Source organism: Zootoca vivipara, chromosome 4 (assembly GCF_965207765.1).
Source record: "Zootoca vivipara chromosome 4, rZooViv2.hap1.1, whole genome shotgun sequence".
Taxonomy (NCBI): Eukaryota; Metazoa; Chordata; class Lepidosauria; order Squamata; family Lacertidae; genus Zootoca; species Zootoca vivipara.
In genome coordinates this window covers 91,319,984-91,334,160 of record NC_142587.1, presented here as the reverse complement: position 1 = coordinate 91,334,160, position 14,177 = coordinate 91,319,984, and the positions used below count along the sequence as shown (strand labels likewise).

General features: G+C 47.3%; 1 protein-coding gene across 3 annotated transcripts in view; it reads right to left on the bottom strand.

The window, feature by feature from the left end:
- ME3 (malic enzyme 3) overlaps positions 1-9,612 on the bottom strand; it is an 88,670-nt gene extending 79,058 nt beyond the window's left edge. The window contains exons 1-3 of one of the 3 annotated variants that reach the window (XM_088668810.1): positions 9,537-9,612; positions 5,123-5,202; positions 4,687-4,904 (exon numbers count right to left, since the gene is read on the bottom strand). In XM_088668810.1, the coding sequence (XP_088524936.1) occupies positions 4,687-4,872 (186 nt within the window). In that variant the 5' untranslated portion in view covers positions 4,873-4,904; positions 5,123-5,202; positions 9,537-9,612. Of the gene's footprint in view, positions 1-4,686; positions 4,905-5,122; positions 5,492-7,533; positions 7,561-9,536 lie in introns of those variants that run through there. The other 2 variants (XM_035114891.3, XM_088668809.1) reach the window with 2 other exon arrangements.
- Positions 9,613-14,177: the final 4,565 nt, after the last annotated feature.

The window sequence follows — 14,177 nt, the reverse complement described above, 5'->3', positions numbered from 1 at the left end:
CCTCTGTTGTCAAACATTTCGGTTCTCAAACGCTGAAAACCCGGAAGTAAATGCTTCCGTTTTCAAACGTTTTTCGGAACTCGAACGTGTGACACAGCTTCTGCTGAGTGCAAGAAGCTCTTGCAACCAATGGGAAGCCGCGCCTTGGCTTTCGAACGTTTCGGAAGCTGAACCGTCTTCCAGAATGGATTACGATCGAGAACCGAGGTACCACTGTATACACATTTAATAAATAATAATAACACATCATCTAAATGTTTGGCTCTGCATTGCTTTCCTGCTGTAACACTTTGGATGGCTGCACAGAGCAGACCTATTTGCAAAAAACCCCACAAAAAACCAAAGTTGGCAAGTCACTATCATATCGATATCCTGTCACGTTCTTTAAAAAAAAAAAAGGGAAGGGAAAACTGCTGACTGCTCAACTGTGTGTCTGCAAAGCTAGCAGTGGCACTTCTCCAAAAGATAGGGAAAGCTTTGCTCCAAAGTACATAAATTACACCTTCTGCAGAAAAAGCTGAAAGGTTTTTAGCTGGGTAAATGAGATGACTTAAGGCACAGCTCCCACAAACAGTAAACAGGGGAGCAATCCTGTTTCAGGTCCTAGGGGGGGGGAACCACATGATAAAATGCTGGACTAGGTCCTGGGAGGTAAAAGGTAAAGGGACCCCTGACCATTAGGTCCAGTCGTGACCGACTCTGGGGTTGCGCGCTCATCTCGCATTATTGGCCAAGGGAGCCGGCGTATAGCTTCCAGGTCATGTGGCCAGCATGACAAAGCCGCTTCTGGCAAACCAGAGCAGCACATGGAAACACCGTTTACCTTCCCACTGTAGCGGTTCCTATTTATCTACTTGCATTTTGATGTGCTTTCGAACTGCTAGGTTGGCAGGAGCTGGGACCAAGCAACAGGAGCTCACCCCGCCACAGGGATTTGAACCGCCGACCTTCTGATCAGCAAGCCCTAGGCTCAGTGGTTTAACCACAGCGCCACCTGGGTCCCTAGGAGACCAGGGTTCAAATCCCCACCCACTACTCAGCCAGGACTCTCACAATGTGGCCTTGGACCAGTCTCAGTCTCTCAACCTTAGCCTACAGGGTTGTTGTGAGGATAAAATTGGGAAGGGGACCTGTGTCTCTGAGCTCCTCGAAGGAGATAGGGGTTATAAATGCGATCAATAAATAAAAAATGCAGCTATCTGCCCATAGAAAAATGAACGCAGAGAAGAAGAATTTGGGACCTGCTTTCTCATTCCTATGGTAGTCTGGCATCCACAGATGTCATGGTCTCATCATCAATACAGTGGTACCTCGGTTTATGAACACAATTGGTTCCGGAAGTCTGTTCATAAACTGAAGCATTCATAAACTGAAGCGAACTTTCCCATTGAAAGTAATGGAAAGTGGATTAATCCGTTCCAGACGGGTCCGCAGAGAACTTAAACTGAAGCGTTCATAAACTGAAGCGAACTTTCCCATTGAAAGTAATGGAAAGTGGATTAATCCGTTCCAGACGGGTCCGCAGAGAACTTAAACTGAAGCGTTCATAAACTGAAGCGAACTTTCCCATTGAAAGTAATGGAAAGTGGATCAATCCGTTCCAGACGGGTCCGCAGAGAACTTAAACTGAAGCGTACTTAACCCAAAGCATGGGTGTAATTGGTTCCGGAAGTCTGTTCATAAACTGAAGCGTTCATAAACTGAAGCGAACTTTTCCATTGAAAGTAATGGAAAATGAATTAATCCGTTCCAGATGGGTCAGCGGCGTTCATAAACTGAAAATTCATAAACCGAGGTTCCACTGTAACTTGCTTTAGGGTGGGTGTTCAAACTCTTAAAACTTTAATTCCAAGGGAGGCAGGGCAGGATTAAGTTTAACAGATTTTATTCTGCACCTGGCTATTGGCCACTTGTGACCAAATGAAGATGCCCAGGTGCCAGGATGGTGCCAGAGACATCTACACCATCTGAAAACACATATTGTTTTCACATACAGCTGTACCTTGGAAGTCAAACAGAATCCGTTCCGGAAGTCAGTTCAACTTCCAAAACATTCAGGAACCAAAGCTTGGCTTCTAATTGGCTGCTGGAAGCTCCTGCAGCCAATTGGAAGCCGTGGAAGCCCCGTCAGATGTTTGGCTTCGAAAAAAATGTTCGGAAACTGGAACACTCACTCCCGGATTTCAATTGTTCGGGAGTTGATTTGATCAGGAGCCAAGGCGTTTGAGATCCAAGGTACGGCTGTACTAGCAACACATCCTGTAGAGTTCTATCAGTTATGTTTTATCTGCACAATCAGAATGAATTTCAGGAACCAAAAGTGTCGTATTGGAAAATAAGACTTTAGAGCTGCCTTGTCCAAAAAATGGCAACTACACATTCTGTTTTGGAGATGGTAACCCTGGTTTAAGGAACCATTTGGCGCCTAGCTTATATACCGGTATCTGAGTTTCTAACACTGCTTCCAATATTGGAGCATCCTACATTGTCTGATGCTAGCTGCCGCAGGACACTCCATAATTCATGGTCTGGTAGTAAACTCCAAATGGTGAGAAGCCATTTTGGCATTGTGAAGTGGTTTTCAACCAGTGTGCCGTGGCACCCTGGGGTGCCTTGAATGATAGTCAGGGGTGCTGCGGGCAACACTGGCCTCTGTCCCTCATTCCTTCCCTCCCTCCCTCCTTAGATGCCCTCTCGTGTCGTGGCTTTTGTTGCAGCAGCCCTGGCTACAAGCTCCCCAGGCAAATGGTGCCTCTGGGGCTGGCCAGGGGTTGCTTCCCAGGCCCCTATGGGGCACTGTGAGGAGGCACCTCTCTTTTGGGCAAGTGGGGGGGGCAGCTCAGAGCTGCGGCTGCCCAGAGGACTCCCAAGGAGAGGGGAGAAGAGAGGAGGCTGAGGGACCACTCCACAAGGGAGGGTGTTCGAAAAGGGGCGAGGGGCTGCCGGTCCTGCAGGCAAGGGGTGACATAACTGGGCTCCTGAGCCCCACAGGGGTGCCACAGAAAGAATGTACTTGGTCAAGGAAGCCGTGGAGTCAAAAAGGTTGAAAACTTCTGGTATAGTGGGATTAGTTCTTTAGCTTATTAATGTTGTGTTTTTATAGTCAGAGAGATCTGCTGCTTCATATGTCTCTGAAGAGACCTTGACTTTACTTAATACTGTGCACTTTGGGGACATGGGGTGGGGAGGGGAGGGGAGGGGAAGGGAGGGGAGGGGGGGAGATGACACCACCAGCTAAATGTCTCAGGCCAATCCTAGTTCAAGCCTCCTACTTGCTTTCCAGGAGCAATGCTCAGCACTGCAGCTACCGGTATGAGTGTGTGTTTATTTCCAAAACAAGCCCAAAATGTTTTCAGTCTTATTTGGCCAACAGATATCCACCCTCGGAATAGCGTGAACCCAACGAAAACCAATTATCTGAAACATTCATCTATTAATAGGTAACTAGCAGAAAACTGGTGGTGGAGGTGTATTGTGGCGTGGGTACAGAGAAACAGAATTATATGCACTTTATTATCTGATTCTAAAGCCAATGCAGGTTATCGTAAGTGCAGTTAGACTATTGGGGGCTGGAAAATAGTGGGTAATACAGTGGAACCTCGGTTTATGAACACCTTGGTTTACAAACGCCGCGGACCCATCTGGAATGGATTAATTCAATTTCCATTACTTTCAATGGGAAAGTTCGCTTCAGTTTATGAACGCTTCAGTTTATGAACAGACTTCCGGAACCAATTACACCCATGCTTCAGGTTAAGTACGCTTTAGGTTGAGTACTCCGCTTCAGTTTATGAACAGACTTCCGGAACCAATTGTGTTCATAAACCGAGGTACCACTGTACGGAGGAACATGATAAGAGGTGAATAAAAATATGTGTGTGGCATGGAGAAATGGGATGGAATGAGGTTTCTCCTCCCTCTCTCATAATACCAGAACCTGGGTTTGTCCCCAAAAGCTGAATGTTGAAATATTCATGGCTTTATTCACACATCACATAGTTAAAATGGTAGAATTCTCTGCCGCAGCCTGGATGGAGAACAAGCCTATTGATGGCTACCAATCAAAATGGCTTTCTACCACATCCAGTATCAAAGGAGATGAGCCCATTAATACTAGTCACTGGGAATCGCATTGTTGCACTCAGGCCCTTTTGGACTTTCCAGAGGCATCTGGTTGGCCATAGTGAGAACAGGATGCTGGCCTAGACGGACCTTTGGCTTGATCCAGAAGGCGTCTCCTTATTTTCTTGCATAACGCCGAGACCACGAAGACCTGAAAAAGATTTGCTGATCCACAATCCTGCGCCGTGAGCTACAGCAATGAGAGCAAGACCCCCGTTATTGGTATGAATGGGTATCATAACCAGGAAGCTGTTTGCGGGCACAAAATCGAAACCTACAGGGCAGTTTGCAGGAAAAGTTGCACAGTGTTAGGCTTGCTTTCTTCTTCCAGACTTCAATAAAAGTTTGCAGCAGCGACCGTGACATGTAGCACTGTGTGATCAAGAAGAGGAAACATACCTGGGAAGAGCTAGGGAAGGTGGACTCCACAGCAGCGACAAAATAAGGATTTTTTTAACAGAGGATATGCACACATGCAAACTCTCTCCCTCCCCTCTAAGCAAAATAAATACGTGCCAAAATGAACAAAAGCTTCCAAGCAAGAACAGAGAGGTTTAGTCTAACCTTGTTGAGATGGGGGTTCCTGGTGATGTCATAGCCCCTCTTCTTCACCGCCGTGGCTTTAGTGGGGGAAGGGTGGGCGTCTCCAGAGTAGCAGCATCTGTTCTGGGGGGAGCTGAACACCTGGAGCCGCAGCGTGGCCCCCGCCAGCCGAAGAACGCTTCTGCTAAAAGTGGGCATCATCAGCATCGTTGCACAAAGCGGCCGGTGTTGGTCTTGAGCTGTTTTCAAGACAAAGGCACACACACATGCAAAAGGTAGCACTGAGCAAAGGCGGGTCCTGCCAGCGCCACCAATAGACGGAATGGGATTTGGGGGCGGGGCTGGGGGCTCTCTTCGCATGGAAGGTTAACTGCTCCCTCCCCCAAAAGCCCCCCACCCCAAACTCTGTCCTCCCCCCCCTTACGAGAAATGCAAAAGGATAAAAATCGCTGCTTACTTTCGCCTCTTTCTCTGCCCGGATCAGGGCCCTCTCTCAGTCACATCACCAGCCGGCAAGTAGCCTTGGAGGAGGCGACCCTGCAAATCGAAAGCAAACACCAGGAAGCAGATCAAGTAACCGAATTTGCAACCCGGAGACTGGCTGCTGCGGAACGGAGCCCCGCGGCGCCTCCGCCTCCCAGTTTCCGTCCTCGATCCCCATCTGGGCTGAGACACTGATGCTCCAGGACGGGGGGCGAGGAAAGAGAAAAGGTTGCTCTTTAGCAGAGAGAGATCCTCATGAGCTTGTAGAGAGACAGACGGGGGGGGGGGGACAGAGCAAGGAAAGGAGAAGGCGGGGCGGAGGTTTGCAGTCGCCGTGCGTTCTGCGTAATCTCCAAGGTTGCACCTGAAATCGAAGGAATTTGGGTGCAGCTGCGGCCAGGATGTGTTGGCAGTGATGCAGTTAGAACCACAGAATTGTAGAGTTGGAAGAGACCCTGGGGGCATAGCTGCCAAGTTATCCCTTATTTTAAGGGATTTTCCCTTATGCTGAATAGGCTTCCTCGCGAGAAAAGGGAAAACTTGGCAGCTATGCCTGGGGGTCATCTAGTCCAACCCCCCCAATGCAGGACTCTCAACTAGATCATGCATGTCAGATGGCCATCCAACCTCAGCTTGAAAGCCTCCAAGCGAGCAGAGCCTTACCACCTCTCGTGGGAGTCTGTTCCACTGTCCAACAATGTCTAGTCAGAATCCCCTTTCATGTAACTGGAAGCCATTGGTTCCGGTCCTACCCTCCAGAGCAGGAGGAAACATGCTTGCTCCATCCTGCATGTGACAGAAATTTGACATTTGAAGATAGCTATTGCATCTCCCCTCAGTCTCCTCTTTACCAGGCAAAACATACCCATTTCAATGGGAAAGGCTTGTCATTTCCTGTTTAGTTAAATAATCCATATGACTATAGAAAGCTGTCTAGTCTAGTCAGACCATCTTCCATCTAGCTCAGTATTGCCTGCACTGACTGGCAGCAGCAAACCAGGGTTTTAGGCTCCAGCAGCATTCACATGACAGTTCGTTTCTTTTTACTGATGCTTCCCGATCTGGAGAAAAGAACAGAACTGGTGATATGACAGCCATGTTCAAATATCTTAAGGGCTGTCACATGGAGCAAGCTTGTTTTCTCTTGCTCTCAAGGGTAGGACTCGAACCAATGGCTTCAAGTTACAAGAAAGGAGATTCCGACTAAACATCAGGAAGAACTGTTCTGCAGTGGAATAAACTACTTCCTTCACTGGAAGTTTTTCAACAGAGAATAATGGCCATCTGTCTGGGAACCTTTAGCTGTGATTCCTGCATTGCAGGGGGTTGGACTAGAAGACCCCTGGAGGATCCCTTCCAACTCTATGATTCTGTGATTACACACTTGCTGAAGTGAGGGAGGTATTTGTAAACTGGTACAGTATTTGCATTCAGCAGTGGAGCTTCATGCTCTGCCACCGGGGGGCGGAGAGCAGGCGCGCTGCCCCCAGTGACGTGGCGCGCGTTCTGGGGGCGGGGCACACCGTGCACAGTGACAGGGCGCGTGTATTGGGGTGGGGCTTGCGTTTTGGGGGCGGGGCGGGCAGCAGCAATGGCACCCCTGGGATCGCGTCACTCGGGGTGCACCGCCCCCACCGCCCCTATCTTCCTACGCCCCTGTTTGCATTTCATGATTGTAAGCAATAAAAAGAAAATTAAGAAAGAAAGGACCAGCTTATATATACACAGAAAATAGAGCGGGAGTTTTGAAAACGACTTCCTCATGATGATGTGGTGTATACACACACACACACACACACACACACACACACACACACACACCGACTTTCATTCCGCAGAGGGTGGTAGGAGAAAGGTTTGGCTGTTCACTTCGCTGCTTGGTCACTGGTCAGTCCTCATCAATATACTTTCCCCTGAGCCTGCTAATTAGTTTTAATTGGGCCAGTCTGTGTTTTGGATTGTCGGGAGTTGTAATCGTGTAAGGAGCAAAAGAAGTGTGGCAAGAAGTTGATGCTGCAGTGGCTTTGATCCCCATGCCTCTGGGCGCACAGAGGGGGGTCTTGGAGGAGCCAGACTGGCAGTAGCATTCTACAAAACACATTTCTTCGCCTGGATCAGGAAGATGGTGAATCCAATTCAGGGCAGTTTGGTACACATTCTGGTAAATCCCACTCATAGAGGGGGAAAACTACTTGGGCACTTAGCTACAATGAAAGGGAGATGAGGTGTGCAAGAGCTCAGGCGAGTGCAACTGATCTCTTGCACAGCTCCCTCTCAGTTCACCAGGGCAAGAGAACCTGAAGGAATGGACCCCATGGCCAGATCTTCCTGTATCCTACTATACCACCCTAAATGGTTCCCTTAGTCTAGCACTGAAGCACTTACCTCAAGGGTTATAGGTTGCGCCATCTCGTACGCTGTGAGGAAGAGAGAGGAGTGGATGAAGAAACCTGCCAGGCGATTACTTGGAAGCTGTGGTGTATAGCTTTTGAAAGAGGCATAGCTGCTATCCAGGTTTGATTAGTTACTCCCAAAAGATGTGATATTTCAAAATGTGTATGGTATGCGGGCAGCCTGTGGGCCTCTGTCCAATTCCATTCGGATGACACACGACTTTTTTTTTTCTTTACAGCTCAAACAAGTGTGGCTCTGGATGCCCGGCCTCAGTTATGCATGCTGAGAATGGATAAACTGAAACTCTTTGGGGTAGTTGACTCCTTGCTCATGTTACTCTCTAAAACTGATTTCATGTAGGTGGCAGGAAGGGGAAACACAGGAGAAGAGGGTAGCAGAAAGAGAGAAAGGAGAATGGAAAAAGAGAGCAGAGAGAGAAGGAAGGAAGGAAGGAAGGAAGGAAGGAAGGAAGGAAGGAAGGAAGGAAGGAAGGAAGGAAGGAAGGAAGAGAAATTGGCTAGCATATGCCCTCAACAATTACTCCTAAGGTAATATGGACCTAGTCAGAAAATAGGTTGTCCACGCCTATATTAAGGCTTTGCTTGCAAGTACAGTCTTGGACTTCGAACAGCCTTGGAATTCGAACAGCTTAGTTGCCAAACATTTTCGCTCCCGAACGATCGAAAACCAGAAGTGATTGTTCTGGTTCTCAAACGTTCTTTGGAACCCAAATGTCCAGCGCGGCTTCCGTGACTTCCAATTGGCTGCAGGAGCTTCCAGCAGCCAATCGGAAGCCGTACCTTGGTTCCCAAACATTTTGGAGGTCGAATGGACTTCTGGAACGGATTCTGTTCGACTTCCAAGGTACGTCTGTAATCAGTGCACATTATTTTTTTCGATGGTGTTTTGTGCAAACACTCCGGTTTTGCACACCCAAGTCCTTAGTGGCTGGAAATGTTGGAAACAAATGTGCTGCTTTACCACAGCATTGTTATTTTATTTCCATTTTTGTAGGTTATGTTTACAACAGATCATAGGTTGCTTTGCAGCAAAGCGGGCTAATCATTACCTCTCTCTCTCTTTTTTTAATAGACCCCCTGTTTCTGTGCCTTAAACTTGATCTGCAGATAATCAGCAAGAATTACTGCTTATCTCCAGGCCATGGGAAAGTTCATTTGCTGATTTATACATGTTAGGGTTCACCTACTAGTTTCTACTGACCTTGTCCACAGTTAAAGGGGCAGAAACAGGCCAGGCAGAGTTTTATTTTTACTGCCAGTTGGCAACGCTGAATGTAGCATGGCAAACGGCCATTTTTAATGCAGGATAGAATTATAAACTCAGGGGGAGGGGGCATTTAGACCCCATACTCCTGCCCCCTGCTTAACAGCAGGAAACTCAAAGCTAGAACCCAAACATCCGATGAAGCCAAATGCTGGAACGTTCAAGACAAACTATGCAACTAAACTATGGAATTTGCTCCTTACGGTATCCTGGGAACTGTAGTTTACTCCCCTCAAAGCTACAATTCCTGGCACCCTTTAAAAAAATACAGCTCCCGGGATTCCTTGGGGGAAGTTACATGCTTTAAAAGGTATGAGGACTTAATTGGACTTCTTCCTGTGGCTCTGCGCTAACAGCATAATGTTGTTTAGTCGTTTAGTCATGTCCGACTCTTCGTGACCCCATGGACCATAGCACGCCAGGCACTCCTGTCTTGCACTGCCTCCCGCAGCCTGGTCAAACTCATGTTCGTAGCTTCGAGAACACTGTCCAACCATCTCGTCCTCTGTCGTCCCCTTCTCAGTATAATAAAACTTCCCTACTTAGGAAAGTATATGGGTGCTAGGCTTATGGGGTTACTTCTCAGTTTTATGCTGTGGGATACTTTGGGCAGTGTGGTGCAGTGGTGAGAGTGCCAGACTAGACTCCAGCCAGCCATGAAACTCAATGGGTGGACTTTGGGCCAGTCACTGCCACTCAGCTTAACTTACCTCACAGGGTTGTCATGGGGGTAAAATGGAAAAGAACAATGTACGCCATCTTGAGCTCCTTGGAAGAAACATTGGATACAACTGTTAAGAGAGAGAGAGAGGGGGGGGGGAGGGAGAGAGAGAGAGGTGATCCGGTATTGTTTTTGTATTTGATTTTAAATGCTGGCTGTAATCTTCCTTGGGCTCTTTTGGAAAAGCAGGGGGTTTTCTTGGGGGGAAACGTCAAATGGAAACAGTGCAAATATATGTCTTGCCTTCACACTTTAGGAGGGTCTTTCATTCTTTACGCTGCCAGACACCCCACTTTTAGAAGACAAAGTAGCTGTTGGCCACAAAGAATTGTGAGCTAGAACCCAGAAAACTGCCTCAGGAAGAGGAAGGCTGATATAACGATGAGCAAATTTGCTATTGTTATTTTTGTTATTATACAGTTATTTATGTATACACCGCCTTTTTGCCTTACTCAAGGTGGCTTACAGGTGAAATAAGAACAGTCAAAAATATAGGAAAAAACACAAAGAGTAAAAAACCAACAACAATTAAACATTAATACTGTAGAATTAATACTACACGCACACAAACACACCACAGATATAGATGATATATTAAAACCATACAGACAAATACAACAAAACAGCAAGACACCAGCCCCCTCATTAAAGCAGTCGGTTCCCAAAAGCCTGTTGGACGATCAAGACTGTCATTGCTGGATAGCAAGGAGGGAGGCAGTTTAGTTTCTCTAGGGAGGGAGTTTCAAAGTCTGGGAGCAGCCACCGAGAAAGCCCTCTCCCACATCCCACCCAAGGGTGGTGGGACTGAGAGAAGGGGCTCCCCGAAGACCTCAGAACCCAGGCAGGTTCATATGAAGGAAGAGGGTCTTTCAGAGAGCTTGGACATAAGCCATATAGGGCTTTGAATTGTGCCTGGAAACAGATCAGTAGCCAGCTGAGCTGTCGTAACAAGGGAGTTGTATGTTACCTATAGCCAGCTCTGGTCAACAGTTTGGCTGCAGCTGTGTTGTGTTGTGTTTTGTTTTGTTAGGTGGAGGAGACAGGCAGTGACAAGGGATTGCTTTGTAATGTGCATTTTCCAGATCAGGATCAGAAACCATTGATTTCAGCTATGGGTTGGTTCTTCATATTAGGCTTGCAAACTGAGCGGCATGTGAGGGGGGAGGGAATCTATCATGCTCTGGTGCCATTGACAGCAGCTAAACCTGCTATCACCAGGTTGGCCTGCTTATCACCAGGTAATGCTTGCTGCAAAGAAGATGGAACTTGATTTGCCTTCCCCACCCCCCTCTGGGCTAAACCTTCACGTTATGTTTGTTTATTGTACATGGGTCTATTCCGAAGGTGCTTCTGAAAGGAACGGGGCTTGTGTCCCCCCCCCTTCTGCAAACCTAGGGAGTGCACCTGGCCCACTCCAGTTGCAAGCCGACGAATTAACGCCAAGGCGACAAGACATGTCAGCTACCAAGTTCAACAGCCTCCCACAAAGCAAACCAGCGCTTGGCCCTGCTGTCAACCCTCAAGAACAAACATGACAAGTTGGTCAGAAGGAGTCCCAAGGCAAACTGGTCGTTTGTTGGCGCAGCTGGGGAAGTGCTTTGTCTCTGCACTTCACTGAATATATGCACAAAAGAGAACCAAGTTCCGATACTATTCATATATGTTTACAAGAGAGTTCACAGTGCGAGGAACACCGTAGCTTATGTTTTCGAATCCTACGGAAGCTGGTTTGAAGGGAAGTGCATCCAACAGCGGTATTTCTCAAGAAATTACAGTATACGTATAGATTGTGGCTAACGTCATATCTCCTCAGCTTCAAATACCAGTGGTCGGACTGCACTGGGACCAGCACAAGCAGTAGTTTGTCTACATTAGTGAGAGGGCTGCCCTTGAAGACTGTTTAGAACAGCCTCTCCCCCCCCTTTTGTTGCCCTTCAGGTGTTTAGATGGCAACTCCCATTAGTCCCAGGTAGACTGGCCAATGTCCAAGACTAATTATAGTCCAAAATACCTGGAGGGCACCCAATTGGTGTAGGGCAGGCATAGGCAACCTTGGCTCTCCAGATGTTTTGGAACTACAGCTCCCTTGATCCCTAGCTAACAGGGCCAGTGGTCAGGGATCATGGGAGTTGTAGTTCCAAAACATATGGAGAGCCAAGGTTGCCTATGCCTGGTGTAGGGTGTATTATTATTATTATTATTATTATTATTATTATTATTATTTATATACCGCTCTATACCTGGATGTCTCAGGGCAGTTCACATAAAAGCATCAAAGTATATAAGATAAAAATAAAAGCAATAAGCCAATAATACCCCCCCCCAAAGAGCCACATTTTAAAAGGGTATGGGATGTTGATCAGGTCAACCAAAGGCCTGGTTAAAAAGGAACATTTTTGCCTGGTGCCTAAAGGTGTATAATGAAGGCGCCAGGCAAACTTCCCTGGGGAGAGCATTCCACAAATGGGGAGCCACTGCAGAGAAGGCCCTGTTCTCCAGACCACCCTCCAGACCTCTCAAGGAGGGGGCACACGAAGGAGGGCCTCAGAAGATATCTCAGGGTTCGGGTAGGTTCATATGGAAAGAGGAAAGTTTCATCTGAGCAGAAAGCCATAGTTTGTCTCCTTTTGGGGAAGGATAATCAAGAACATGGTACTCCACTAATCTCTTACCAACATGCTGAGATTTTCCCTATTCATTTTTAAAAATTAAAACAATGCACTTCAACTCACTTTAACACAGACAGCCATTGGGGAAGCAGGGATGTGAACATAACAGAGGGGGACATGAGAAGAAATATGCTGGATCAGAATAAAGTTTCGTCTAGTCCAGTGTTCTTCAACCTTGGGTCCCCAGATGTTAGACTGCAAACCCCCATTATCCCCAGCCACCTTAGCCACGGATGATGGGACTTGTATTCTGGCAGTATCTGAGGACCCAAGGTTGAAGAATGCAGTCAAGTCTAGCATCCTTTCTTTCCAGCTGTGGCCAGCAAGATGTTTCTCAGATTACCACAAGATAGGCATTGAAGGAATAGGCCTTCCACATATTTTGAGCCAGAGAAATTGGCATTCAGGAGCTTACTGGCCCTAACTATGGGATTCAGTTTAGTTGTTGTTGTTGTTTAGTCGTTTAGTCATGTCCGACTATTCGTGACCCCATGGACCATAGCACGCCAGGCACTCCTGTCTTCCACTGCCTCCTGCAGTTTGGTCAAACTCATGTTCGTAGCTCCGAGAACACTGTCCAACCATCTCGTCCTCTGTCGTCCCCTTCTCCTAGTGCCCTCCATCTTTCCCAACATCAGGGTCTTTTCCAAGGATTCTTCTCTTCTCATGAGGTGGCCAAAGTATTGGAGCCTCAGCTTCACGATCTGTCCTTCCAGTGAGCACTCAGGGCTGATTTCCTTAAGAATGGATAGGTTTGATCTTCTTGCAGTCCATGGGACTCTCAAGAGTCTCCTCCCCTTCATGGATCAATGCCTTGTCGTGGCGAAGGGGCTTGAATAACTCAGAGAAGCTATGAGCTATGCCATGCAGGGCCACCCAAGATGGACAGGTCATAGTGGAGAGTTTTGACTAAAAGTGATCCACCTGGAGAAGGAACTGGCAAGCCACTCCAGTATCCCTGCCAAGAAAAATTCCATGGACAAAGACAACAGGCATATAAAAGTTATGACACTGGAAGATGAGCCCCTCAGGTCGGAAGGCGTCCAACATGCTACGGAGGAAGAGCGGAGGACAAGTACAAGTAGATTCAGAGCTGATGAAGCGGCTGGGCCAAAGCCGAAAGGTCGCTCAGTTGCGGATATGCCTGGAAGCGAAAGGAAAGTCCGATGCTGTAAAGAAAAATATTGCATAGGAACCTGGAATGTAAGAACCATGGATGGAGGTAAGCTGGATGTGGTCAAAAATGAGATGACAAGAATAAATATTCAGTTTAGTAATTGTGGTTAAAAGGTCTAAAGAAGCCTTTGTCAGCCTGGTGCCTTCCAGATGTTTCAGACTCCAACTTCATCAGCTCCAGGTAGTACGGCTGTTGCTCTCCTCCTCTCTTAGATGACAACACCAGCTTTCTTCAACCTGCCCTCCAGCTGTTTGGGGCTATAGCTCCCACCAGTTTACTCCTAGCAAAGCAGGCATAGGATTGCAAAGTAAAACTGCTGGTTGCAGCCCTACCTGCTCAACCTTTGCATTTTAATAGTAAGCAAATTATAAGATCCCCAAAACCTCTGGCGATTTCCCTCCTTCCAGATAAATCTTGGCCTTTAAAGCCTGTTCTGAGCATCCAGTTGTTTGAAGGAAATTGGAACGCAGCGTGATATGAAGAAGCATCGTTCCAATGGGAAATACACGAGGCATGACGTGACACAGAGAGATTAAGGGACGTGTCCAAGGTCATAAATGAGCATCCAAGCCAGGAATAGAGCCTATATCAATTCTCCACCCCGTTTCCATTGAACTCCCTCATCCGCAGTTGACTTCTTGGATATCTTTGCTGGATAAGTTGTTGTCTTAGTGGTTGCCAATGTATCCATCATGCAGACAGAAAACATCTGTAAGTATTAAGCTAAGTGGTTTGTCTCGACTCAGAGGCCAATTCCTGGCTCCATTTCGTAATCATCATTATT